General features: G+C 38.7%; 1 protein-coding gene across 1 annotated transcript; it reads left to right on the top strand.

Moving 5' to 3' along the window:
- On the top strand, positions 1-27806 carry LOC134578351 (chymotrypsin B-like). The gene is made up of 7 exons (XM_063437339.1): positions 1-109; positions 18292-18395; positions 19741-19820; positions 20653-20731; positions 24995-25172; positions 26682-26818; positions 27592-27806. Exons 1-7 carry the CDS (start codon positions 58-60, stop codon positions 27751-27753), a joined length of 792 nt encoding a protein of 263 aa, XP_063293409.1. The 5' UTR covers positions 1-57; the 3' UTR covers positions 27754-27806.

Here is a 27806-nt window from a genome sequence, read left to right as displayed (position 1 = left end):
ATTATATAAGTCCATATAACTGGCCATCCAGTACAAAGCTACCACCAAGGTTTTGTAATGGGTTTCCTCTGCATTCTATCCTGTCTGGCTTTATTCACTGCCGTTCATGGTAAGTTCTATGGTGCTGCCATTTTTAATCATTTGAGTATTGGGACAATCTTAAAGAATGGAATCTCTCACTTATTTGCTGAGGACATTTTGACTTTTGGACAGTCTTAAAGTAAATTGAGTTCTGCTTCATATTTAAATGAAAGTGATAATAGGTAAACATATACTTAGCATAAATGTTGACACATTTTCTTTCATTACAGAGAAAAGTGTGCATATTGGATTAAAATACAATAAATTAGAGTGCTTCAATCACCTGTGGGGTCACTCCACCACACATAAAATCAGTGAAAACAAAATAATAGACGGTGAGAGCACACACAAATAGTAGATTTTTACCCTTATATTCAATAAAATCCTGTAAATATAAAATCAGGAAAAAGACATAGGGTAATAACGTCCAAATAAATTTTAAATTGTGAATAAATTATCAAACTCACACATTACTGAGTCACTTAAAAGCTGACTTAGACTAGAAGCGTTGAATGGATAAAAAGTAGTGGTGGCTAGAATCAGATGCCAACTGTTTGCTTTTTCCTTCTTTAAAATGCCCAGGATACAGGTTCTTTTAAAAAGGTTTTATTACAAAATAAAAACAGCAGCAAAGATTAGAAGACAGCAAGCCCACTCTCCACACACTGATGCGTTTCAGCCAAAGCTTTTCTCAAAGTGTAGTAGTTGGCATCTGATTCCAGCCACCACTACTTTTTATCCATGCAACGCTTCTAGTATGAGTCAGCTTTTAAGTGACTCAGTAATGTGTGAGTTTGATCATTTATTCTTAATTTAAAATTAATGTTGACGTTATTACCCTATGTCTTTTTCCTGATTTTATATTTACAGGATTTTATTGAATATAAGGGTAAAAATCTACTATTTGTGTGTGCTCTCACCGTCTATTATTTTGTTTTCACATTTTCTTTCATATGTACATTTTCTGTGTTTGAGGAAAAGAGTGGTGTTAATTGTTCTTATTCAGTTTGTAGGTTGATAAATATTGCATAATGTCTCAAAACATTTGTATTTCAAATAATCATCTGTCCAGAGAATTAGGTTTTAAATAGTGGAGCCATTATCTATTTTTTTTTTTTATTTATTTGTGGGAACATTTTAAAGTAACTTTTTTTATATAGCAAGAATAACTTGAGAAGTAGAGCAATGCAGTGTTTTTTTGTGAAAAATTTCACTCTCCTCCACTAATGTTGGTTGACCCCTTGGATAGTGAATAATAGCAAGATTAGAGAATTCATGCATGCATGGAATAATTTTTTATGGTCCATATCTCTGAAGCAAATGTGAGCATGTTGCTCATATGGAAAAGCAAGTAGATATAGAGATACAGACTGCAGAGGAAGATTGACAATACTGAAACGGGTTAGAGAGAACATTTAGAAGCATAGGAGGAGATAAGTCGGTTAGTTAACAGGAGGAACAATAGATAACTGGGTTACAGATGTAGTTGCTGGGGGAAGGTTGTGATCAATTCCAGTTTTGTCCATCCCAGGAGTTCTTGTAAAGAAATTTGGCATATTATTGTATCACTCGCAATACTAGAGGAGGACACGGTTCCTTTTAACAAGGACAAGTTACAGTACTGTTATATAGACTGGTTTTAGTGGTATGCTGGTTAATATACCACTCTGATTGCTTCACCTGAATAGTTTAATGTTTGGAGAGTGCTTGGCTTTTTCATCTTGCTGATAGAGTGATACATTGGATATCTATTAATAAACATGACCATACATAGGACACAAGGTCATGCATTAGGCTGGAAGAAACAAGATTTAGTCTAAGGAAAAGGAATTTTTTTTACAGTAAGAACAATAAGGATGTGACATTCTCACAGAGGGAAAGCTTTATAAAAAAAAGGGGGGGGGGGAAGTGGGTTGGATATGTTTACCTTTAAATAATGGTATTTAAAGGATTATAATGCCACATTGAAGTGTGACAGTGTTATGTGATGAAATGGTGAGCGTTATGGACAAGATCAACTGTAATCATAAACTAGACAAGTGCAGGTGATACTTCAGTTCTACTGAATAAAATGTTCTCAATAGAAATTTTTATTCGGGACCTCCAGAGCTAAAATAAATATATAATACCTCACTCATATCCCCACTAACCATACCACATTGACATTGTGTCCTTCCTGTGTCCCCATGATGGGACTCTAAATACATCATGTGGTAGGGGGAGGGTGGGGGTGGACAATGGTCAGCAGGTGTGGGCTATAATACAAATGAACAGTGGCAACCACCCACATCCAGGGTCAGTGTGTAAGTGCTAATTAATAAACTGGAAGGACCTGATATCTAATGGGGGTAAGTCCCCCTCCACCCCAATAGGGTTACATCTGCTAAACAGTGAGCAGTTAGTGGCAGCTCATTATAATGAAAGACTAGTGGCTGTTCAGCTATTGCTGCCCAGTTGATAATGCACACACCCCCATGCCCCCACCTCTGAGTATCAGTTGAGGGCTTCTATTTAAAGAATAAGGCTGGTGTCAGGATTGGTCAATGGATGTTTAGCCAGAAGCAATTGTAAATTGCAAAGGCAAAGTATGAAAGACAGAATAGTCATATTACTGGACCTTAGAGTGACCAGAAGTAATGTAAAACAGGAACGCGGCAATAGCAGGATGGAACAAAATAAATAGAAATTAAAACTGTGCAAGGTAATTACTGACTTGTACAGGAATAGCTAAATATAGTCAAACAGGCCAAGGATTACAGACTCAAACAGGCCAATGAACAAGCCAGGCCTGGCACATAAACAGGGTAGTCATACAAGCAGGTCAAATACAGGAGATCAAAAAGGTCAAAAGGATAAACCAGGTCAATAACAGGAACTCGATACAGAGCAAACATACAATGCTCTGAAACCACAAAAGAGCCCAGAGCAGCCTTAGCGATCTTTAAATAGGAAGGTCCTGCACATGATTGCTCTGCCTCTAGAGAGTAATCAGCACAGAAAGGCAGCATCTGTTTTACCCACAGATGTCCAGATAGTAAGCAATCAAATTGACTCAAGCAGGTGAGAAGCAATCAACCAACCTTCAGATATCTTCCCAGGAAAGCAGGTTTCAAAGTAGCACAGCATGCAATGTGCAGGAGCAGAACGTGGGAAACATTGGTACAAGTCCTGCCAGAGCAGATTAGAGAGCAATGACTACAAAACATTCTGACTTCTTTTCCTGACACGGGGATATAATACTGTGCCCACATGGGAGGGCAAATGTATAAATACAGTGGGGGCCAGTAAAATGAACAGAGTCTTAGTATCTCCTGGTCCTGAGTGGGTGAGTGCTATAACATTGACGACAGCCAATGGACCAAGTGTCCAGCTCCTGCCTCCACCCATGGTTGGTGGGAGCTCTAAATAAATCTTAAAGCTTTAGGAAGTGGTTGACATTCCATTGTCCACTCCCCCCAACAAATAAAGTCCCACAGAGGGGAGGACCTTTATTTTTATTTTTTTAGACACCCACACTCCAATAAAAAAAAACAAAAAAAAAAAAAACTACCTCCCTCACCCTAATAACAAGGTGGGGCAATAAATCTAATACCTGGAATTACAAAAAAACATACTTACCATTAGATGTCTTTTTTGTCTTCCATCTTTTGTTTAGCCCACAAAAAAGGCCAAATCCATATTGTCCCGTTGCAACTTTATTAATTAAAACCCCCACCTGCTGACCGTGGAGGCCAAGGGGTTCACCAAGTCCACCCCCATTCAATTTAATTATAGCCCCACCTGCTGGTCAAGGTTGGAGCGCATGGGGGACATTTAATTTAACCTTATAGCCCCACTGTGGGAGCATGTGGTGGTTAAAAATTATATGTTCACCCCTGGTTTTATAAACTGACTCTCCCACCTGATGCCCAAATTTCACCAAATCACGATTCTGCTGAAAACTATTCTCCAAGTCTAACGCATATTTAATTACTTAACCTAATCCATGGATATTTTTACGATAGCGGGACTATCCCTAGTGTGAGGCTGAAAAAACAAAGGAGAAAAGGAAGATCTTAAAATGCATGATATAAAAGTAAGCGTCTCATTAATTACAATAACAAAAGAAACACATTAAAACCAATATGGCATAATATAAAGGTGAATCAAGAAATAAAAGAATGCATGACCAATTCTACTTGTACATTACTTTAATGTTAGAAATATAAAACCTCTACCTAGGTTAACACCATTTCAATGTACCTTCCTCGAAAAATAATTTGAGGAAGAAGAGGTAGTAACAGCAATAAGTTCTCTTTCTAAGCATAAGGCTCCCGGCCTGATGGGTTCTCAAATTATTATTATATGAAATTAGAAAAACAATTGACCCCAATTCTTACAAAACTTTTTAACTATATAAAAGATACTGGTGCCATTCCCCAAGAAATGTTTGAAGCACATATTGTGGCTTTACCTAAACCTAATAAATCACCTACACAGAGTGAAAATTTGAGTCCGATATCCCTACTTAATACGGATATTAAGCTTTATGCTAAATTAATAGCTTCACGAATTAAATACCTCCTTCCAGATCTCATCTCGGAGGAACAAGCAGGGTTTACACCTGGGAGACAGATAGGGGATAATACCAGACATTTTGTGAACTTGGTGGAATGGGTAAACACTTCATCACAACAAGGATTCATTTTAGCATTAGACGCTGAAAAAGCGTTTGACCGCTTGCATTGGGGGTATATGTCACTTACGCTTACTAAAATGGGCTTCCCATCAGCTTTTCGAGCCAGCATATTAGCACTATATAAAAATCCGTCCGCTAGAGTGCTTAACACTGGCTTCTTTTCTGATAAAATAAAAATTGGTAATGGTTCTCGTCAAGGCTGTCCCCTTTACCCTCTTATTTTTATTATATGTATGGAACCTGTAGTAAGAATTATTAAACACGATACTAGCATTAAAGGTCTGATTACACCAGGGGGCATTAAAAAAATAGCACTGTTTGCGGATGATATTCTGCTCTTTATTAAAGATCCGGAGTCTTCCCTACCAGCATTGATCAAATTGCTAATAGAGTATGGGCAGGTATCGTACTATAAAAATAATGATGAGCTTCACTGGCGAAACGTGCACGTCAAGGGCTCTGGACACATACTGACACATTATTGATGTCGGCACCTAACTCTCTGCTTATCAATTGCTAAATTACCGACATCAAGTTCTTTCATGTCCAGCATCTCAGGAGTGCATATTGGAGACTCTTAACACTAATTTAAGTACTCTGTACATACTTTATTTCTCTTTCTTTTTCCTTTAATATGTTTATGGGGGGAGATTGATAAGACCAGGCATTTTATTAAGGGGTGCCCTCGAAGGCACAAGACTCAGGAATCTTTATTCTATATGCCTTCCTCTGTCACTGTCTGTATATTTTCTACTACCTAGGCAACCTGTCCAAAACTGTTTGCAAACCCTCTCTTTATACTTTGACCTACTATTTAGATGCAGCTAGCACTTAGGCAACTTGTGTGACTTTTAACCGGTTAACTGCTGCCTGTCAGCAGTCCTTCACAGGTGAGCTACTACTTTGTGCTCCACTGTGGTAAAGCATAAGACAACTCAGTGCAGGCAGCCGTTGTTACACTAGAATATACTGCTGGGTACCCCTTATTTTACACTTTACTGCTTGACAGCAACCTTAATTTATTATCAATACGCTGCTATGATCTAGGCAGCTTTTGTGATATTTAACTGGCTAATCGCCGTCTGTCAGAAATCTGTCTGAGCTGAACCATTATCTTGGATCTTTCAGAGGTTAAGCACCATAGAACATTATCAATTATTGTATGTGGGGCTAACCCATGTCGTTAGTTGTACTATCATGTAGGGATTTACTTATCCATAAATCTTTTAACTATTGACAGCACTGGTTTAGCAGTCGTCTTATCTCCCCCCTCTTGTTACAGCTATTAGTGATATATAATATAGTATCACTTCTATTACTTGGGAATACACTGATGTTATATTATAGCAAAACAGTATTGCTTCAGCATTAGTGTTATGTACCGTATATACTCGAGTATAAGCCGACCCGAATATAAGCCGAGGCCCCTAATTTTATCCCAAAAAACTGGGAAAACTTATTGACTCGAGTATAAGACTAGGGTGGGAAATGCAGCAGCTACTGGTAAATTTCTAAATAAAATTAGATCCTAAAAAAAATATATTAATTGAATATTTATTTACAGTGTGTGTATAATGAATGCAGTGTGTGCGTGTGTGTGTGTGTATGAATGCAGTGTGTGTGTGCATGAATGCAGTGTGTGTGTGTATGAATGCAGTGTGTGAATGCAGTGTGTGCAGGGCCGGTGCAAGGATATTTGCCGCCGTAGGCAAAAAAAACATTTTGCCGCCCCCTCCCCCCCCATATGTCCTGACTTCCCCTCCTCCTCCCTCAGTGGTCCTTACCTCCCCACCCCCGTGTTCCTTCACCCCCCCCCCCAGTGGTCCTTACCCTCCCCTCCCCTAGTGGTCCTTACCCTCCCCTCCCCTAGTGGTCCTTATCCCACCCCCTCCCTCTCATAGTGTTCCTTATCCCCCCCATCCCTCCCATAGTGGTCCATATCCCCCCCCCATCCCTCCCATAGTGGTCTTTATACCCCCCCTCCCTCCCATAGTGGTCCTTATCCCCCCCTCTCCCTCCCATAGTGGTCCTTATCCCCCCCTCTCCCTCCCATAGTGGTCCTTATCCCCCCCTCTCCCTCCCATAGTGGTCCTTATCCCCCCCCTCCCTCCCATAGTGGTCCTTATCCCCCCCCTCCCTCCCATAGTGGTCCTTATACCCCCCTCCCTCCCATAGTGGTCCTTATCCCCCCCTCCCTCCAATAGTGGTCCTTATACCCCCCCTCCCTCCAATAGTGGTCCTTATCCCACCCCCTCCCTCCCATAGTGGTCCTTATCCCACCCCCTCCCTCCCATAGTGGTCCTTATCCCACCCCCTCCCTCCCATAGTGGTCCTTATCCCCCCCCTCCCTCCCATAGTGGTCCTTATCCCCCCCCTCCCATAGTGGTCCTTATCCCCCCTCCCTCCCATAGTGGTCCTTATCTCCCCCCCCCCCTCCCATAGTGGTCCTTATCCCCCCCCTCCCTCCCATAGTGGTCCTTATCCCCCCCCCCCCTCCCTCCCATAGTGGTCCTTATCCCCCCCCTCCCTCCCATAGTGGTCCTTATACCCCCCCCCCCCTCCCATAGTGGTCCTTATACCCCTTTTTTTATTTTATTATTAATTTTTTTTTTTATTATTTTATTTCTTATTTTATTATTATTATTTTTTTCGTCCCCCCCTCCCTGCTTGATATATGGCAGGGAGGGGGGCTCTCCTTCCCTGGTGGTCCAGTGGCAGTTCAGTGGGGGGGAGAGGGGGGCTGGCAGAGCTGTACTTACCTTTCCTGCAGCTCCTGTCAGCTCTCTCCTCCTCCGCGCGGTCTGTGCAGCTCCCTCTGTCAGCTTCCAGTGTAAGTCTCGCGAGAGCCGCGGCTCTCGCGAGACTTACACTGGGAGCTGACCGAGGTGCTGAACGGACGGCGCGGAGGAGGAGAGAGCTGACAGGAGCTGCAGGAAAGGTAAGTACAGCTCTGCCAGCCCCCCTCTCCCCCCAGTCTGTATTATGGCAATGCAAATTGCCATAATACAGACTCTGACTCGAGTATAAGCCGAGTTGGGGTTTTTCAGCCCAAAAAATGGGCTGAAAAACTCGGCTTATACTCGAGTATATACGGTATACACTTTTACAGCTTGTATAAGTAGTCAGAGTTTTACTCACTGCATAGTCTCCACCCACTCCTGTTGTTCATATGATTTTTCTTTAACATATTTTTATTTTAGATTAATTTATTAAAAGTTACTTTTTAATCTTCTCAGTAAATCATACACAGGTAGAATGGCATTTTTTTCTTTTTTTGTTTATTCTCTATGATATTCACTATTTAGGGGTTACCCCCCTTTTTTGTGCCCTCTACCTTGTGATATCTAAATTTTGGCCCTAGGTTATTTCTTTTCATTTTCTTCGTATAATATAAAAATAATGTAACTAAAACACAGGTGCTACCTATTAAATTACAACAAACCCTAATAGATAAATTGAAGTTACAATATAATTTTGACTGGCGTACCTCATTTATAAAATATTTGGGAGTTAAACTCACTAAAGCAGCTAAAACACTAACTGAAGTAAATCACTATCCAATGCTTCAACAAATTAAAAATACAATGGCAAAATGGGAGGGTTTGGAGATTTCATGACTGGGACGCATAAATCTCATTACAATGATGATATTACCTCAGATATTATATCTTTTCAGAACATTACCTATAGCACTTTCCAACAAATTACTTAAGCAAATTCAGAGTACCATAAATATATTTGGAAGAGGAAACCCCCTAGAGATGCACGAGGGAGTTCAGGTCTTTCATACGTAAAAGGTGGTCTGGGGGTGCCAGATATTAAAACATATTACAGGGCATCTTTCCTAACAGAATGGATTAGATTACTGAGATTGAGGAAAACCTCTCAATACCCAATTTGGTTAACATTTGAAAACGCATGTTTAGACGCAAATAATATAACATACTACCTATGGACATGTTTGGTTCCCCAGTCTCTTTTAAAATCTATGTTACAAAGTACAACACTCTTGCTAAGTTTATGGAAAAAATGGTGTCCATATGTAATAAATGTAATCTGATGTTTAGAGCTGCACCAATAATGGCATTAGCGGCCCTCTCTTTGGACCTTCAGATGAGAAGGTGGCAAGAGAAGGGGGTAAGAGAAATAGGCAATTTAATGAATGGGCCACAAGCAAAGCTATTTCCTGATCTTCAAAAAGAATTCCATTGAGAAGCTAAAGACTTGTTTGTATATTTAAGGATTAAGAATATAATAAAGGCACATACTTTGGATAATCCATATAATGAGGTAAATACCTTACTTACATCAGCATTTATTTTGTCACACAATCTATTAAACCCTTTTCCTGGTGTTATAATGCACTGACGGAAAGTGCTGCACCAGATAAATTAAAATATATGATTAAATGGGAGAATGAAATTGGGCATCAATTTTTTAGGAAAGACTGGCACTTAGCTATGCTGAGTACCAAGCAAGCCTCACATAGTTTATCGCTATGGGAGGCGTATTGTAAGGTGACAATGAGGTGGTATTTGGTACCGCAAAGATTAGCACGTATGTATGCTGATTCATTAGGGTTATGCTGGAGGTGCGAGAAAGAAGCAGGTTCTATGCTGCATATTTTTTGGGAGTGTCCATATCTAAGAGTTTTGGAAACAAATTCAGAATTTGATTTATGATAAGACAAAGCTTTTGATTCCACTGCATACGGAGAAATTTGTACTTCATATTATTCCAGGGATTAATATTCATGCCCATAGTAAAGTTATTTTAAATATTCTTACGGTAGCAAAAATAGCTTTAGCAAGTAATTGGAAGCAGAAAGTCATCCCTTCAGATGAGGTAGTATACGCAAAGCTGAATAAGATTAGCACATATGAAAAGATGGCCAGTGAAGTTAATGGATGCCTTGACAAATATAAAAAAGAATGGCGTAGCTGGATGTAAGTAGGTGCTTTTTAAAAATAAAGTGACTGAAGCATGCTCTACATAAGGTGGTTAGAGTAAATAAAGAGAAGTATGTAAATAGGTAATGTGGAGAACAACCACTTTCTTCCCTTTTTAGTTGTCTTTTGTCTGTCCTTGTTTGTGTTTGTTTATATTTTGGTCAAGGAAATTACAAATTAATAATGCAACAGATTAATAAAGTAGTATACCACAATTGTAAGCTAGCTGAGTATAAGCTAAACTAGAAGTTGAATGGAATGTAGTTACTAAACTGATGTATTATTAAGGCAACATGGAAATGTTTTTAATATGAATGCTTACAATGACAATGAATGTTATAAAGGCTGCTAATGTAAGTGGGTTGAAGGAAAGGGATTTCCTTTCCTTTCTCCTTTTTTTTTTTTTTTTGATGAATAATATGTAAATCAAAATGTGATTTACTGCTTGTTTTCATTCTTTTTGGCATTAATAAAAAATTAAAATCTAAAAAAAAAAAAAAGGTAATATAAAAATTAACCAGGAAATGCAGAAATAAAAAATATGCACAGAAAATGTATTACACCACTGATAAAATTTTTATTAGATAAAGAAGTTAGTTGCAAGTTGTTGCCAAAAGATTAGATTTCAATATTTTTCTGCTAGATTCAAATGTAATACTTATTTACATTCAATTGCTAAAAGAATAAAACATATTACATTAGCAGAGTTTAAAATTTTAATTGTTACAATACTAAATTGATCTAAAAGGGTTATTGACATCTTAACCAAAAGGTACGTTTACCAGCGGCTAGGGGTTCCCCATCCTCTAGTTTTCCCCATAACAAATCAATATACCTACCTACCTACCCACTACAGGGAGGGAGGGCAAATAAATGTAATACCTGTTAAAAAAAAAGTTATACTTTTAATTATTCGGCTCCTAAGCCCTAAAAAAAGGCCAAACAAAAATACATAATTTTAGACGCAACTATTGAAAATTAAAAGCACCTAATTCGCAACAAAAAAAAAAGGAAAATTTTAAAAAATGAGCTGCAATGAAATTATAGGGTCCAGGCACACTGAGCTCTAATAACTTGGAAAACCCTTTCATAGGCTTTCCTATGCTTTGTCAGCTATTACATTGCGTGTGAATATGTATTTTTATATATGTCATTTTATTTTGTGCGTTTTTAAATTTTCTGCAGTTATTTTTTTGCAAATTATTTTTTTTTGTTTGTTTACATTAGTTGGGTTAAGTGTAATTAGGAGAAAGAAAACTGATTGATACGTTTCATGATAAGTTAAAATAGATTTTAGTTTTATTTGCCACTGATGCAGGGCTCCACACAGATTGATACGAATATACAAGCCCTTGTAAAAGTTTTTCCACGCTGTCAGCTATTAGAATACTTATGCAAAATAAAAAAGAGTGCTTTGATCAGTTCACAATAAAAGATAAGAGGTTTCTAGCACATAAAATGTCCAAATGTGAAAGGCAGCTATTACCCCTGATATGGAGCGCCTTGGAGCGGTCCTCAAATTCTAAGTGACATGTAGTAGAAAAGAGAGGAGAAATATATCGTGCAGTATGTCAAATTTCCAAACTAAAAACAGAAGGAAATACACTTTAAGTGTAGGGAGACATCTCTTAGTTCTACATGTAGCGCCTGGACAGTACAATCATCGCCTATGGATATAATTATGAAATCTTGGTCCAACCTAATCAGGTATGCATATGTAACAAACACAAGAGCAAAAAATAGTGCAATATGTCAGGAAATAAAAAATTAATAACGTTTATAAAAATGCACACTTACATTTCTTAGAGCCCTCTAATGGCTCCTTGCATATGGCCTGCAGTGGAATGATCTCCACTCTTGGGATATAGGTGCAGACTTCTTTCTTTCTATGGGTAGGTAAAATCCTCGCTGTAGATCTAAAAAACAAAACAAAATATATAGTGCACACCGTGCACTATAAAGCATAGAAAAATAGGAAATGTACTCACTTTGAAAGTAAAAAGAAGGTTTTGCTTACTCCAAAAGGCTAAGTTGTATATTCACTACCAAGGAAAATTATGTATTATCGTCAGGAAAATCAGTAAGGTCTAGGAGTATATATATCTAATTAAACTTTATTGCTCACATAAAGTAAAGCAAATATAGTAACAAGTATACAATGCACTTAAGGTAGCTTTATTCTTCTTTTGAATTCTTCTGCCACTTCTTTTTCCTCTAGCGGTAGACTTCTTTTTTTAATTTTTTTTTCAATTCTGAATTTTGTAGTACCTATCTCTACAAAATGTTTTTCCACATCTGAGGTGTAGTCAGATGACAGGATATAAAAGTGATTTCTTCATATAAGGTCCACTGGTGTAGGGGGTGCTCTTAAGATTTGTCTGTTAGCTCTGATCAGTTGGCTAGTAAACAACTAATTAGAGCGCTCTGATAGCCAAGTCTCAAGATTTTTAATTAGTTGTGTCAATATTTATGGATTTGTATTTGGCTTTTCTTTGGGGTGCAGAACTGGAATAAATCAGGCTATTGGTGGTCAGTATATTTTTCTTTACAAAATACAGATTTAGAAACAGTGCACACAAGAAATAAATAAAAATTCAGTTTAACATTTTACATATATTAGACCCCCACTACATCACAGTACCCTAATATTGGTGGATCCTACACTGATTTTAACATGGGAGACACAATATGGTGTTTAGTAAATCACCCAGTGTGTTTTGAAACTATGGGGTATAATACCTGCAGTGACTGCAATTCTAAGTCACTCTCAAAACTGAAAGTTTACTCAAGTGTAATTAGCCATTTTGGAGTATGAAAACAATATGAAGGTTATTTATGAAAGTGCAATTAAGAGTGAATTCAAAGTAAATTTCAAATGTAAGCTCAAAATAGCTGAACTGGAAACATTCTCTAAGTCAGCTATACTTTCAGTTTGCCTACTGCGGCCTTAAAATTCAAATTCACAGGGGGGGAGGGCGTAGCTGACTGCCGAGCAATATGGTCGCATAAAGAATTCCTTTCAGCTCCCTTTAACCCCTTAAGGACCAAACTTCTGGAATAAAAGGGAATCATGACATGTCACACATGTCATGTGTCCTTAAGGGGTTAAAGCGAGAAAAAGAAGCTGCAAACAACTTTCCCTAGCAAATCGAAGAAAGCGACACTGAAGGCGGAGAAATTGAATTTTTGTGGCCACAGAAATGTTGGAGTTACCCTGAAAGAGTGCTGGGAGAGGTAGGAGGAGCACCAAGAGCCATATCACATAAGAAACTACCCATGCTATACCTCACAGAAAATAAATTCACACTCGCAATCCTTAGCAAATAAGACCGTATTAAAGTCCATTATTTAAATATTCCACCCAAAATTTATTCTAATCATATTGTCAGATTAATCTTGAAGGAAACACAAGGAAAGATCCAATATTGTGTCCTCAGTGGTCCACAGGAATCCTGTGATGCATCTTCTAGCATGCTGAACATCCATATATCAAACATCATATGCAGTCAATAATCAACACTTAGAGGTCTAAAATCAATATGTGAGAAATAAAAACAATCAAAAAAGATATAAACATACACAGGCAGAGGGGATTATCACAATCTATATCCGGTAAATCACAAGAATGGGGAGAGATCTCGCTCTTCATTGAGACCTTTAGGATATAGAGTCTGTAGCTTGTATATCCAGTGAAACTCACGTTGTATCAACATAACTTCCCTTGATCCACCCCTCAACAGGGGTTTGACTGATTGCAAAGGAGACACACTTTGTCATAAACAGAATTCCCAAGTTTGGCTTGAGGGAGTACCCGATCCAATACCATGCTACTCATTCATCCAAAACCAGAGGAGTCTCCTTCCTAATTCACAACTCACTGTCATTTGAACTATTACAAATCCAGAAATATGCCCAGGGCAGATTCTTCGTCTTACACTGCATGATTAACAATGCAGAATACACCCTAGTGGGGCTCTATGGTCCTAATGACCACCAGAGGAATTTTCTCCACAAGATCTTTACCAAAATTCCAACAGCACCCTCCAGTTCAATAGTTATGTGTGGAGATCTAAACCATGTCCTGGACTCCCACATGGACACTACCCTATCAGATGCATCCCCCAGACACTCAGCATTATGAGCATACAGCAAAGCTTAGCTTAAACTCACTACAGAATATGGCATGTATGACGCCTGGGAAGGACTTTACCTCCTACTCCAGTGTCCACAAAACCTTCTCTCGAATAGACCACATTATGGTGCCAGGCCACCTCCACCCCAAACCACACCTCTATAGGACTCCGTGTGGTTGGACCATGCACTGATCACATTAACCCTTCAAAATGAATTCCCACATAGAGACACCATCAGATACTGTGGCGCCTTAATGACTCCCTCCTACAGGACCATAGCTGTGTCACGCATTTAACTCAACGCAATGAATGCACATATACTGCAACCAGCAGATGAACACCTACGCACCATAGCTGACATAACAAATCGCATAAATTAAATGCATCTAGCCAAAACAGCCCACACACTCTGACACCTGAAAATTACAAGTTACTCTGAGGGGAACAAAGCAGGGAAAACACTTGCAACAATGTTAAGAAAGAAACAAACACAATCCAAAATACCATACCTAACAAACACTAATAAAACGTTATATAATCCCCAAGATCTAAACAATGAAATGGCCACCTTCTACCATGCCCTATACAACCTCAAAAATGATAACACCCATGACCCACCTACCTCAAAGACTCAAAATCTCCTGGACCTCACGTCCCTACAGTCACTAACCCCACAACAACAGGAGATACTACAAAGTCATATTACATCCCACAAAATCTCACAGATCATTGCATCCTTGCCACCGGGTAAATCACCTGGGCCAGATGGCCTCTCAAACTCGTATTATAAACTCTTCTTTTCTCACATCCTCGCCCCGAGATTAGAATCAGTATACAATCACATAATAAAAATGGAAGACATGCCGCATGAAATGCTGATGGCGCATGTGGCCACTCTCCCTAAACCAGGGAAACCTCCCACCAAAAGCAAAAATGTACGACCGGTCTCACTGCTCAATACGGATACTAAACGGATTGCCAAAATATACTCCAACAGATTAAACCAAATTATCCCCATGATCATTCATGCAGACCAAGTAGGGTTCATGAATGGGCACCACGGCGCTGATGGTACCACCCTGTTAGGTGAGCTGCAGAAGGGAGGGACCCTCAGTGTATTCCTTTCACTCAATGCGGAAAAAGCCTTCTTCCTCGCGGTCCTAGAGAGATTTGGGTTCCCCCCAAGGTTCATCTCTCTGGTGACTGCTCTATATCCATCAGCACAAGTAGTCAATGTAGGCTTCATGTCCCACAGCTTTATGATTACCAATGGCTCACGACAGGGCTGTTCACTCTCCCCTATCCTCTAAATGTTGGCATTAAAACCCTTGACCCAGCTAATTAGAGACAATCCCAACATACATGGAGTTAAGATAAAAAAACAAGTGTATAAATTAACATTATTCGCAGATGATATACTATTAACACTTTAAACAACCCAACGTCCCTAACTTCCACAATATACTCCTACAATACTGCAAATGGTCATATTATAAATTGAACCTCTCAAAAAGACAGGCTATGGGCATTAATATTCCCAAATACACACAAACCTACAAAGCATACAAATGGCATACAGACTTCTTAAAATTTTAAGTTTAGCCATAACACCACAGATCTCGGGCCTCCTCAAGGCAAATTATCATGCATGCATGCATGCTAACTGACATAAAAAAAAAACTACAGGGCTGGAAAAGGAAATGTATATCGACAGGTAGAATAGCAGCCATTAAAATGTTAATCATCCCGAGGTTCAAGTACTTATTCCGCACCCTACCAACCCAATACTTTCGTATAGCACAGTCACTTATTAATAACTTCATATGGAATAACTCAAAGCCAAGAGTAGCTAAATCTACCATATACAAACCTTCTCACAAGGTGGGATGGGACTACCGTATATCCAGGGTTATTATAAAGCAGCCATAATCAGCAAGTAGCCACCCAAAAACTCCCCATTGGCTTGATATCGAAGTAGCCTACACCAATGATATTATTCTTACAGCGCTAGTGTGGATGCCCAAAAAGTTGAGACATACTCCCAATAACTAGACTCACACTCTGTCATGCTCTCGATCAGGTCAGGTAGGAGACGATTGCCAGAGTTAACTGAAGTGGCTTTATTTGTAGCTTTTGACATTACAGCAGTGTAATTTGTAGAATAAATAATAAAGAGAAGGAAAGGGAGAAATAAACATTGAGGCAATATGCTCTATATAGAAAACAAACAGTGTGCAAATAATAAAGCATAGGAAGAATAACAGGACAGGTATTAGGAATTATAAAGAGGCAGGGAAAGAAAGTAACACCTTAGAAATCAATATGTTCAGCAATGTCCAGATAGTGTTTTTGCAGGGTTGTATAAATCCAGGTAGGCAGTATAATGCAATAGTAATCCAGGTAGGTATGGTGCAGGGTTGTATGAATCAGATAGGCAGGTTAAAGCAGAGATGAAGGTTATCCAGGTAGGTATGAAGCAGGGTTGTATAAATCAGGTAGGCAGGATAATGCAGAGAAGTAGAGTTGTAGTAATCCAAGTTAGTAAGGAGTAGGGGTGGTAGCAATTCAGGTAGGATGCAATGCAGGTAAGTTACAGGTTTTCTCACATGAGCCAGGATCTCACAGGAGCCTGGATCTGAAGTCTTTGTATGAACACCAACTTCAATGTAAAGGCCTCTTGCTGTGTTGGGTGTGGCCATTTATAGCAGAACTTTATTACATAGGATACAGGTGAGTATGAGGTGACTAGTGGCTAGGTAGGTCACTAGAGGTGAAAACTAGGAACTATATTTAGAGGGACGGTAATAAACGTAAAATTCATGCTTGTCAGTATAGGAACCTGACACACACCAAATATGGGGTCAATTCCAAGCCACACATGCTTTACACAAGGGGATCTCACTTTCACTTCCACTTGCTGCGCTACCCTTCCTGATCCCAGACTTTAACCATAAAATATGGCATATACACATCATCACACACCTCTACCACATATTTCATGGGCCCAGTTTACGAAACTTTGAGGAATTACCGAAACAATACGGACTGCCCAACACAGCAACATTTTCACATACACAAATGCTCTCATGGTCAAAAAAATAAACTATTCTGTCGCTTGATATTGCAAATGGCCTACAGCTGACGGACGTAGAAAGAATATGTCTCCGCTTACAATAGCCTGTTAAATTGATCTCCATCATATACGCCGAAAGTTCAAACCAAACAAGCTCCAAAAACTTTAACTTTGTAAAAGTATGGGAACGAGCACTAAATCACCCACCTAGCGAAAATCAATGGCAAAAAATGCTACCTTCACACAAACCACTCTTTATGTATTTCCCATATGGAGCTTGCCAGGAAGATCTTGTACAGATGGTATCTAGTACCCACATGATTAAAACACAGCAACCTAGGCCGGTTGGATAACTGTTGGCACTGTATGTCCGAACCAGGAACAATGTCCCATATTTGGTGGCCCTGTTCTCACTTAGCAACATTCTGGACTGAAGTAGAACAGCTCATACATAAGTGATCTGGGATAGCAGTACCGAAACAACCAAAACTGTACCTCTTACACCTCTTCCCGAAGGGCCTCCCAAAAGACCATAAATACCTAAAGACAATAGGTAGAATGAGGCGATCACCCAACACGCGAACTATCATGCAATGCATCCAAACACTGGATACAACGAGGCAATATGAAACAATGGCGAGAAATAATTTATCCCCAAAACATTTGTAACAGCAGCTTGGGCATCATGGGAGTACTACCTCTCACTAAACTCCCACACCATCATATGGTCAGTACACTCCCAGTAACAATGATGCAATTATCCCCCACAGCAACAGCTAAAGAGTTCCTATATATATAACCCTATTGATCCTGGGAAAGTATCTAAACATGTCTGAGACAGAGACTATGATTTCAACAGCTGTGGTCATACAGATGACTATGATGGGTAACCATTTATTTGGCACGCGTCACACATCGTTAATCATAAAAAGAGAAAACACGTAGCAGCTACTAAGAGAAATCTGTTGCAACTTTATTATAACTGTATCATTAAAGATTTTAATAATTAAAATATGCAATATACTAACAAATTAAATACTAAATAATTAATTAATAAAGCTTTGCAATTCTCCTTTTAATCAAGTATTCCAGCTGTTTGAAGGCTCCCTTGTGATTATAAGCATAATAATGCATGTTCTGTATCAATTGATCAAGCCACATTAACAGAAAGAAAAGTGGAGGTTTATGTAATGGATATCAAATTACTGGGCACGCTTTTCCATTGACAATAGGAACATAGTAAAAACAATGAATTATGTTCTTCCCCACTTGTATTGGACAATGTAGAGGTTCTAAGTGTAAACCTACGAAAAATTCTATTATAAGAAATAAAAATAAAGATGCAATTGATAACCCTACCTTTCTGATTTTTCTTAGGCTGTGGAAAGCCTGCGATTACCCCTGTGGTAACGGGCTATGCCAGAATTGTGAATGGAGAAGAAGCTGTTCCAGGTTCCTGGCCTTGGCAAGTCTCCCTTCAGGTAATGAGACATCTCTATTGTATTCTGTGTAATTAGCACTAGTGTATACTCAAAAGGACATCCTTTATATGTAATGGTCAATAGAGACTTCATATGAGAGTTACTATGTTGGGCGAGAGGAAGTAACACCTTCCCTAACACAATAACATTATATCATTATGCATATGTTATGGTCATTATCAAGCAAACTGCAATACTATATATCATATTTATCCTAAAACAAAACATGTTTTCACTATCTTATGTAAATCAGTGTTGAGTGGAATAATACGAGCAAACAGACAACTAATAGTGCTGCACTATCTGCATATATTATAGTACACTGATACACCCCGTTTGCCATCAATCAACAACCATTCCATGTTACTTCCTAGTTTGTTTAGCAAATTGAAGCTAAACTCAGGAGGCAGGTAATTAATTGCCCAGAGAACCTGCCTTGGAAAGATTTCTCATTAGAATTTATTGGCAAGTTTGAAATTGGACAGCCATATAAAGTATGTACTGTGCTTAAAAAGCAGCCCTTACAAAAGCTTCAGACAAAACATTTGCAGCAATACATGCATGTTGTCATTGGGGGATATTTACAATTTTTTTTTATTTTTTTTTAAATACAGAATTTTTCCCTTTAATGTTTGTAATCTAGGCTAAAATCAAATGCCCAAACCCCAATGTGAGGCAGCCAATTTATTAAATTTCTAGTATGCATCTATGGACCTTTTATGCTTTAATATTTTTTGCCCACCAGCCTATATGTCTGTGTTTTACTTTTTGTAAATGAGCATCATTTTGGGAACTGGACCCCCATTTTCCCACAGTATCCAATGTAATCACTGCAGCAAATAGTACCACTTTATTTAAGCGGCATAGACACTGTTTACTGTTACTAGTTAAAGGCATACTATAGTCACAAAAACAACTTTTGCTTAATGAAGCAGTTTTGGTGTATAGATCATGCACATGCAATCTCACTGCTCAATTCTCTGCAATCTCATGGTCAATGAGTGAAATGGACTCAAGGATATCATGTAGGTCAACTAGGCTCTAGTTACATACATAGTTACATAGTTACATAGCTGAAAAGAGACTTGCGTCCATCAAGTTCAGCCTTCCTCACATATGTTTTTTGCTGTTGATACAAAAGAAGGCAAAAAAAACCAGTTTGAAGCACTTCCAGCACTTCCAGTCTTAGGTCCTGAGTATTGAACTGAAAATATGCATACCAACAATTTTACTGAGGTAATGTTTGAATTATTTATTAGAAGGGGCATAGCATATTAGCTTTGCGTAAGGCCTTTAGCCTTAGAGTTGCCTTAAATGTTGTTAATGTATCCATCTTGTCTTACAGGATAGAACTGGGTGGCATTTTTGTGGAGGATCACTCATCGGTGAAAACTGGGTTGTAACAGCTGCTCACTGTGGCGTGCAGTATGTTATATAATTTTCGTACCACTTATATTTTAAAACAAATACAAATCATTTGTTTCACATTATCTATCCCTCCTTCCTAAATGTATTTTGTAGCAGTATTTAAATGAATATGAATGTAAATGGTAAATCCAATTATCCCATTTGTAATATAAAATCTTTAACGATAATAACTATGTAGCCACAGCAAAACCATCAAAGCAAAAAGACAACATTGTTACAATTATGTTTGTTAAAGTGAACCTGTTATGAGAAAAACAACTTAACTTAAATTGATCCCATGCACTTTTAATACACCATATATCATAAAGATAAATAGTCTATTCAAGGTAAAATACAAAGATTTACTCACTTTTCATTAATTTCAACACCGGTTCATGGGTCCTGCGCTTTGTGTAACATCCACCACTGGACTGCCTTTCACTCCTCTTTAAGTCTTCTTGCTTTGCCCTGCTTGCGATGCATCCCAAGGCAGGGCGAATTTCATAGGTGACGTAGGCACAATGGTTTGTTGCCAGTGTGCCGGCGCCAGCTAGGGAGTTTGCATGTCAATCACAGTACATGCGCTGTGGTTCCTATGCCGTGGCATTGACTGACACTAGGGGAAAAAGAAACTAATTTTAAATAGGTTTTTCTCCTAATTTATACATTTGCTATCAGAAGTGCTGGCACACTGTATAGATAAAAACGTATGCTCAATCTAAAGAACATAAGTGGTTTGGGTCATGACAGGTGCCCTTTATGATGCATATCCATTTATATTTATATTATGTATAAATTGCAATTAGCATCTTCAAATTGATACATTACATTGTTCTACTATTGTCTACAGGGCTTCCGACAAGGTAGTGCTTGGAGAACATGACAGAGGCTCAAGTGCTGAAAAAATTCAGTCTCTTGCTGTTAGCAAGGTGAGTTTAATCTAACTCGTTCAAACTACTCTCAACACATTTGCCACATATGCACAGTTGAGTTATTTATTTGAAATAAGAGCATATAAAGGCATTTGCACAGTTTCAACCTTAAAGGACCACTATAGTGCCAGAAAAACGAACTTGTTTTCCTGGCACTATAGGGTCTTTAGGTCCCCCCCACCCTCAGGGTCCCACTCCCGCTGGGCTGAAGGGGTTAAAACCCCTTCAGCCACTTACCTTTCTCCAGCGCAGGGCTCCCTAAGCGCTGGGGAACTCTCCTCCTCCTGCCAACGTCCGCGCAAAATGCGAATGCGCATGCGCTGCAAAAGCACATTCAAACCGACCATAGGAAAGCATTTTTCAATGCTTTCCTATGGACGTCCAGCATCTTCTCACTTGTGTTTTTCACAGTGAGAAGCGCGGAAGCGCTTCTAGCAGCTGTCAGTGAGACAGCCCCTAGAGGCTGGATTAACCCTCAGTGAAACATAGCAGTTCTCTGAAACTGCTATGTTTTTAGCTGCAGGGTTAACACTAGAGGGACCTGGCATTGAGCTGAAGTGTTCTGGGTGCCTGTAGTGGTCTTTTAAATATAATCTTTTTTCCTAGATTTAAAATAAGTAATGGCCTTCATAGAGATGTATGGTGTACAGCAGTGGTTCCCAACCCAATCCTTAAGTACCCCCTAACAGTCCAGGATTTAGGGATTACCTAGTTGTGTCTAATGTGTTACAAAAATAAAAAAATAAAAAAAACTTTAGACACAACAGGGTAATCCCTAAATCCTGGACTTGTAATGGGTACTTGAGGAATGGGTTGGGAACCCCTGGAGTATATGACTCATTTAAAATGTGTATGATCACCTTTTAAAAGTAAAATATCTATTTATCTACATGAATCTCCTTAACCCCTTAAGGACACATGACGTGCGTGACATGTCATGACTCCCTTTTATTCCAGAAGTTTGGTCCTTAAGGGGTTAAAGCTGTTCACATTGACTACAATGCCACCAAGCCATGTATTGGGAAAATTGTTGACTGGGGCCTTTAATATCAGTGTAGCAACACAATATACATGCCCTGGCCTGTGTGAGATTGGTTGGAGTAACATTCCTATGCAGCTGTCGACCCTTACCCCTTTCTCATATACTGGACAAGGACTATAGAGATGGTGAGAGAGGTTTAATGTATCTCTCTTCAAAATCCAGCTCTAGGCATATAGGTAGTAGGTCTACCTAATACTTTATGTTATCTAGGGCACTGGGCATATATCAGTGTCACTATTTTAAGGCATCTATATTCAACACAAAAAATGTATTGACATAATTTGCAAAGTCTATATGACTATAGGAAGGCTTAATTGTGCCTAAAGTCAATATGCTATAAAAAAGAAAAGCAGGCACACTCCCTTATGATCATACATTACATGAGCCTGCCACAACGTTTCATGAGCTACTTGGGGAAAAAATTCCATCTGGAGTTTTCTGCAGTACAAGGCTAAACAGGGCCCTGGGATGAGGCACCTGTGACAGGGAGGGGTGCAAAACCAAGGAGTTTATTTTAGCCTTGTACTGCAGAGAACTCCAGATGGATTTTTTTTCCCCCAAATAAGTAGCTCATGAAGCAGAGTAGGACCTGCCAAAGATGGGGTACATTGATGTTGTGGCAGGCTTATGCAATGTATGATCATATAATATAAACAAACCCCCATTGTTTTTTGCCTAGATTAGGTGTTTTTAAAAAAACGAACAAAATCTGTCAGCACCGAAGTTGCTGTTTAGTGGATAAGGGAATGCGCTGGATTTTCTTTTGTATTGTATAAATTGGCTCCCAGCAGCACCTTATTTATGCATGTTCAGGTGAGAGCAGCCAGCTCCCTGTTTTCTCATATAAAGCCAATATGCTGTCACAGTTACAAAGTAATAAATGATTATTATCAAATATGTAGATTCAAACTACAGTGCTAGGAATATATGTTTGTATTCCCAATGCTATAATTTTTCCTTTAACTATTACATGCTTGAATATAAATTCTTTCCTCATTATATCCTCATTAATAAATGGTATTGTTTTGCATAGTCAAATCTTTACAGTTTTTGTATAAAAAAAAATATTGTGGAGAATTTATCACCATAAGCCTGTCTACTTAGCCATGCATCCTCACTCCACAAAAAAAAAAAAAAAAATTGTTTCCTTATCAATGTATGTACATACCGTATATACTCGAGTATAAGCCGAGTTTTTCAGCACATTTTTTTGTGCTGAAAACCCCCAACTCGGCTTATACTCGAGTCAATTGTCTGTATTATGGCAATTTACATTGCCATAATACAGACTGGGGGCTGTGGGGGTTGCAGAGCTCTTGCTTACCTCTCCTGCAGCTCCTGTCAGCTCCCTTCTCCTCCGCGCCGGTCCATTCAGCACCTCTGTCAGCTCCCAGTGTAAGTCTCGCGAGAGCCGCAGGGTCATAGTGCGGCCGCGAGACTTACACTGGGAGCTGACAGGGGAGATGACCGGACCGGCGCGGAGGAGAAGGGAGCTGACAGGAGCTGCAGGAGAGGTAAGTAAGAGCTCTGCCAGCCCCCCTCCTACACAGTGCCCATCCACTGGACCACCAGGGAGTGAGAGTCCCCCTCCCTGCCATGTATCATGCAGGGAGGGGGGACGAAAAAAAATTAAATAATAAAAAAAAATAAAAAAATAATAAGATTCATAATTAAATACAATACAAAATAATACTTTTTTTTATTAGAATAATTAAAAAAAAAATAATAGTAAAATTGCCCACCCCCGCCAAGGCTCTGCAACAGACACACTGCACTCATTTACACACACACACACACACTGCACTCATATACACACACTGCACTCATATACACACACTGCACTCATATACACACTGCACTCATACACACACTGCACTCATACACACACGCTGCACTCATACACACACGCTGCACTCATACACACACTGCATTCATTATATACACACACTGTAAATAAATATTCAATTAATATAGTTTTTTTAGGATCTAATTTTATTTAGAAATTTACCAGTAGCTGCTGCATTTCCCACCCTAGTCTTATACTCGAGTCAATAAGTTGTCCCAGTTTTTTGGGGTAAAATTAGGGGCCTCGGCTTATATTCAGGTCGGCTTATACTCGAGTATATACGGTAGCTTAAATTTAAGGTTGAAAAAAACCCAAAACAAAAACAGATGTCTAATTGCTGATAAAAGAGGACAGGAACACCCAGTTACTTAAATTTAGTGTACTCTACCTGGTGGTGCATGGTGAGAGAAAGGGAGATATACTTCCTTCAAACACTCCTTTTTTTCTGTGCTGCCATTTTCTTCTCTTCTTCGTCTTGCAGTTACAAAGGTACGAGGAGCCATTTCTTGTTTGTGCTCTTGTGATTATTCAAGCACACAAACCAGGGGGTCTAAATTGTATTGCAATAGAGAATTTTCACAGATGGATCAGCGCTGAATAAGGTCATTAAGAAAATAATTATATATAATAAGGCAGCACACCTCAAGGTGGAAAAGGGTTCCCTCTTGATACCCCACTGTTTGCAATAAAAAAGAGAAAAAAAGAGAGAACAAGTTAGAGTTTACCAGAATTTATGCAGATAACAAGAATAAAATATCCAATAAAACAAATAAAATCAAATATAATGATAGAAAAGAAAGTATAAAAGTCTTGAAGGGAACAACCAAACTGGATAAAATCAAAAGTTCTTGGGGGTTGAGTTCTTGTGATTCCAGAAGTACATGTAAAAGATGAAAGAGAAGGCTCCAATGGTACACTATATAGTGAAATATATATTCAATATTTTGTGGGTAATATTCTACTCACATTTACCAGAGCTATATCCAGCTCTGGTGTGTATAGCGTGAAGTGGGATGATCCCCACTTCTAGGATATATGTGTTAGGTGGTTTCTTCAAATGTTTCAATAATAGCGGTCCCGGACCGGGAATGTAAAGAAATGGCAAATATGTAAATCTACAGTGAGCACTATATTTGCAATTTCTTTGCTTTTCCTGTAAAATCTTTGCTCCAGACCGAGCAACAACTATAGCATACAGTCCAGTCAAATCATCTTATAATGCCATTTTAATTATTTGACTATTAACAGATATATGCAGTTGATACAATTGTGCTAAATATGTTATTCTTTATTTTTAACTAAGTAGATTTTAATACTAATTGCTTTTCTAATTTATGTAGATATGTTTTAGTAAAAATTTACTTTTTTTAAGGTTTTTACTCACCCACAATGGGATTCCAATGCAATCACCAATGATATTGCTCTGATTAAACTGGCAACACCAGCTGTCCTAGGGAACACTGTTAATCCAGTTTGCCTGGGTGGTAGTCAACATCAAGAAGGTGGCAGACTGTGTGTTACCAGTGGATGGGGAAAGACTAGATACAATGGTAAGAAAAAATGTCTAAGCACTAAAATAAATTTTCAAGTCAACTACATTAAAGGACCACGCTAATCACCATAAAACTTAATCTAAATGAAGTTGTTATGATGCCAGGAGACCACCGGGCACTTTCTTTCTTTAAGGGGTTTTATCCATTTGCGCACAATTTAATCCCAAATACTGCCTCCAGCATTGGATCTTCAAGTCCCCCAGTGGCATCCGGCTTTTGAAACAGAGGTACAGGAAGTGCACAATGTTGCCGGACAGGAGCATGATTGATTGGCTAGAATGGTCAGCTGCTGCTCTAAGCCTATCAGTAGTGCCCTTTCCCAGTTGCATTCTGCACTTCCTGTAACTTGGGATTAATCTGCTCGAGATGCTTTAAGAGAGCATCCGTGGTCCTCCTGACACCAAAACTACTTCATCTAGAAGAAGTTGTTATGGTGACTGGAGTGTTCCTATAAGGAAAACTATAGCAAGGTTAAATACATCATAATAAATTGCTAATTGTTGAAATTACAAAGCAGTATGTTTATATACTATATAGTATGAAGATGGACAAAAGTGCACCTCTTATAGAGCCCAGCACAGCTTCTGTAGCCCATGTCAAGGTTTCTCAATGATTCAATGCTCTGATAGTATCCAACTCCATTTCTAAGGTTGTCTTTGTACATTCTTCTACACAGATGCATATGTCAATCAGTTAATATAATGGGAACAGGGTAATGTTGCCTGACCTGTCAAGACCTTGCCTAATATATGATCCATGGAATTGGCTGTTTTCCACCTCTCCAACACATAAGCTCAACACCTAATGCAAGTGGAGTATTAATACATATTATTTCAAGACACATAGGCAATTTATAAAGTAGAAATGTTTACTTAGCAGATATTGACAGCAAATGTCCTACAGGGGAGGCACCGAGAGGCCTGGACTAATAATGACTCTAGCTCAGAGACAAGGGACTCTCATATGATAGTGTATAAGCATATTATTGGACTTCCTAAGCCAACAAATGGGAGTGAACTAAGCATACATGTGGACAGCTCCCTCTTGATTTAACTTCAGTGTGAATGGTAAAACCTCTGGAAATGAAGGGACTTGGCAACACTTGATTAAAATGTTCCTGACATGTGGCTAATATGACTTGAAAAGTTTGAGCCAGAACTTTGTAGGTGGGAAAAGATTTGTTGTTAGTCACATTAGCTGAAATAGTCTATAATAGTGGGTATAAAGAAAAAATAACCCTGATTTTTTACTGTTTTGAGTTATTCACTATATTGGCCCATAGGGTAAGAGGAAGGGTATTAGTAAGTTCATAATCGGTAACAGTTTATTTGTTTAATTTTAGCAATAGTGTAGAGACAAAAAAAAAAGAGGAATACTGCGCACTTATTAAAATCCTAGTGGGATTGAAACGTGCACTCTGTTCCAGTTAACCTGCTGAATTGATCCTTGAGTGCCTGGACTACAATTTTTGGTTCATTAAATGTAAGACTACATGTTTCTTTATAGCATTTTTAACTCCCAACAAGCTCCAACAGACTGCTCTCCCTCTTCTGAACAATGAACAGTGTGCCAGTGACTACTGGGGTGACTACATCGCTGATGTTATGATCTGCGCTGGTGCTGCTGGATCTTCATCCTGCATGGTTTGTATTTATTATATCTCCTTATTGTGTGTATGTGTATATATATTGGTTGAGGTAGGGTGGGGAAGGTATAAAGAATTTCAGATTAAGTGTTATACTTTATCTTGCAATTCTTAATAAGATCCTGAAATATTATTGTAGTCATTGGATCTACTTTTAATACACAATTGATGTCACACTAAATGTAAAGGAAAATGGCATATATCCTGCTTATAGGAATATGCTGACATTTTTAGAAACATGGATTCCCAAACTGCCATCAAAGTATAAACACAAGGCTCAAATCTATTAAATTCAGTTGGCTAGCTATAAAATATGTCTTTGCATTATATAAGGCACTGCAGGCAACTATTTGTCCTCCCTAGTCCCCAGTCTCTGGTTGCTAAAACGTAGCAGAGTACTTTGGTTGGGTGTACAGACCTTTGTTGCATCTCTGCATTATGTACACTTATCTAAAATGAAGTGGAGTTATTTTTTTTTTTGCATTGCTTTGTGACAGTAAATAATGGATTGATGTCTGCTATGACCCTCCAATAGAGCTAAATGAAACAGCATAAGTGTAATTTTAAAGAAATGCCTCATGATTGATATTTGCTATTTAGGGCTGGTTCATAGTGGTTCGAGATTACTAGATTCTCCTATTCATAAATGTAATTTCATCCCTGTGAGCTACAGAGTTCAATACTAAATGGAGGCCTCTACTGGATATAGAAAGTGTCACAATTTTGCTATTTTAATTTTCTCTCTTTTTTTTTTTTTTTTTACCTACACAGGGTGATTCTGGTGGACCTCTAGTGTGCCAGGAAAATGGTTCCTGGACACTTGTTGGTATTGTATCCTGGGGAAGCAGTACATGCTCAACATCCTATCCAGGAGTGTATGCCCGTGTGTCCAAACTTCGAAACTGGGTTGATGAAATCCTTGCTGCAAACTAAAACCTGCACACCAAATAAAAAATAGTCAATAAAGCTCCTTGATTATGTTACAA

Source organism: Pelobates fuscus, chromosome 12 (genome assembly GCF_036172605.1).
Source record: "Pelobates fuscus isolate aPelFus1 chromosome 12, aPelFus1.pri, whole genome shotgun sequence".
In the NCBI taxonomy this organism is placed as follows: domain Eukaryota; kingdom Metazoa; phylum Chordata; class Amphibia; order Anura; family Pelobatidae; genus Pelobates; species Pelobates fuscus.
The sequence above is the reverse complement of the archived record's forward strand: the minus strand, read 5'-3'. Positions and strand labels throughout refer to the sequence as shown.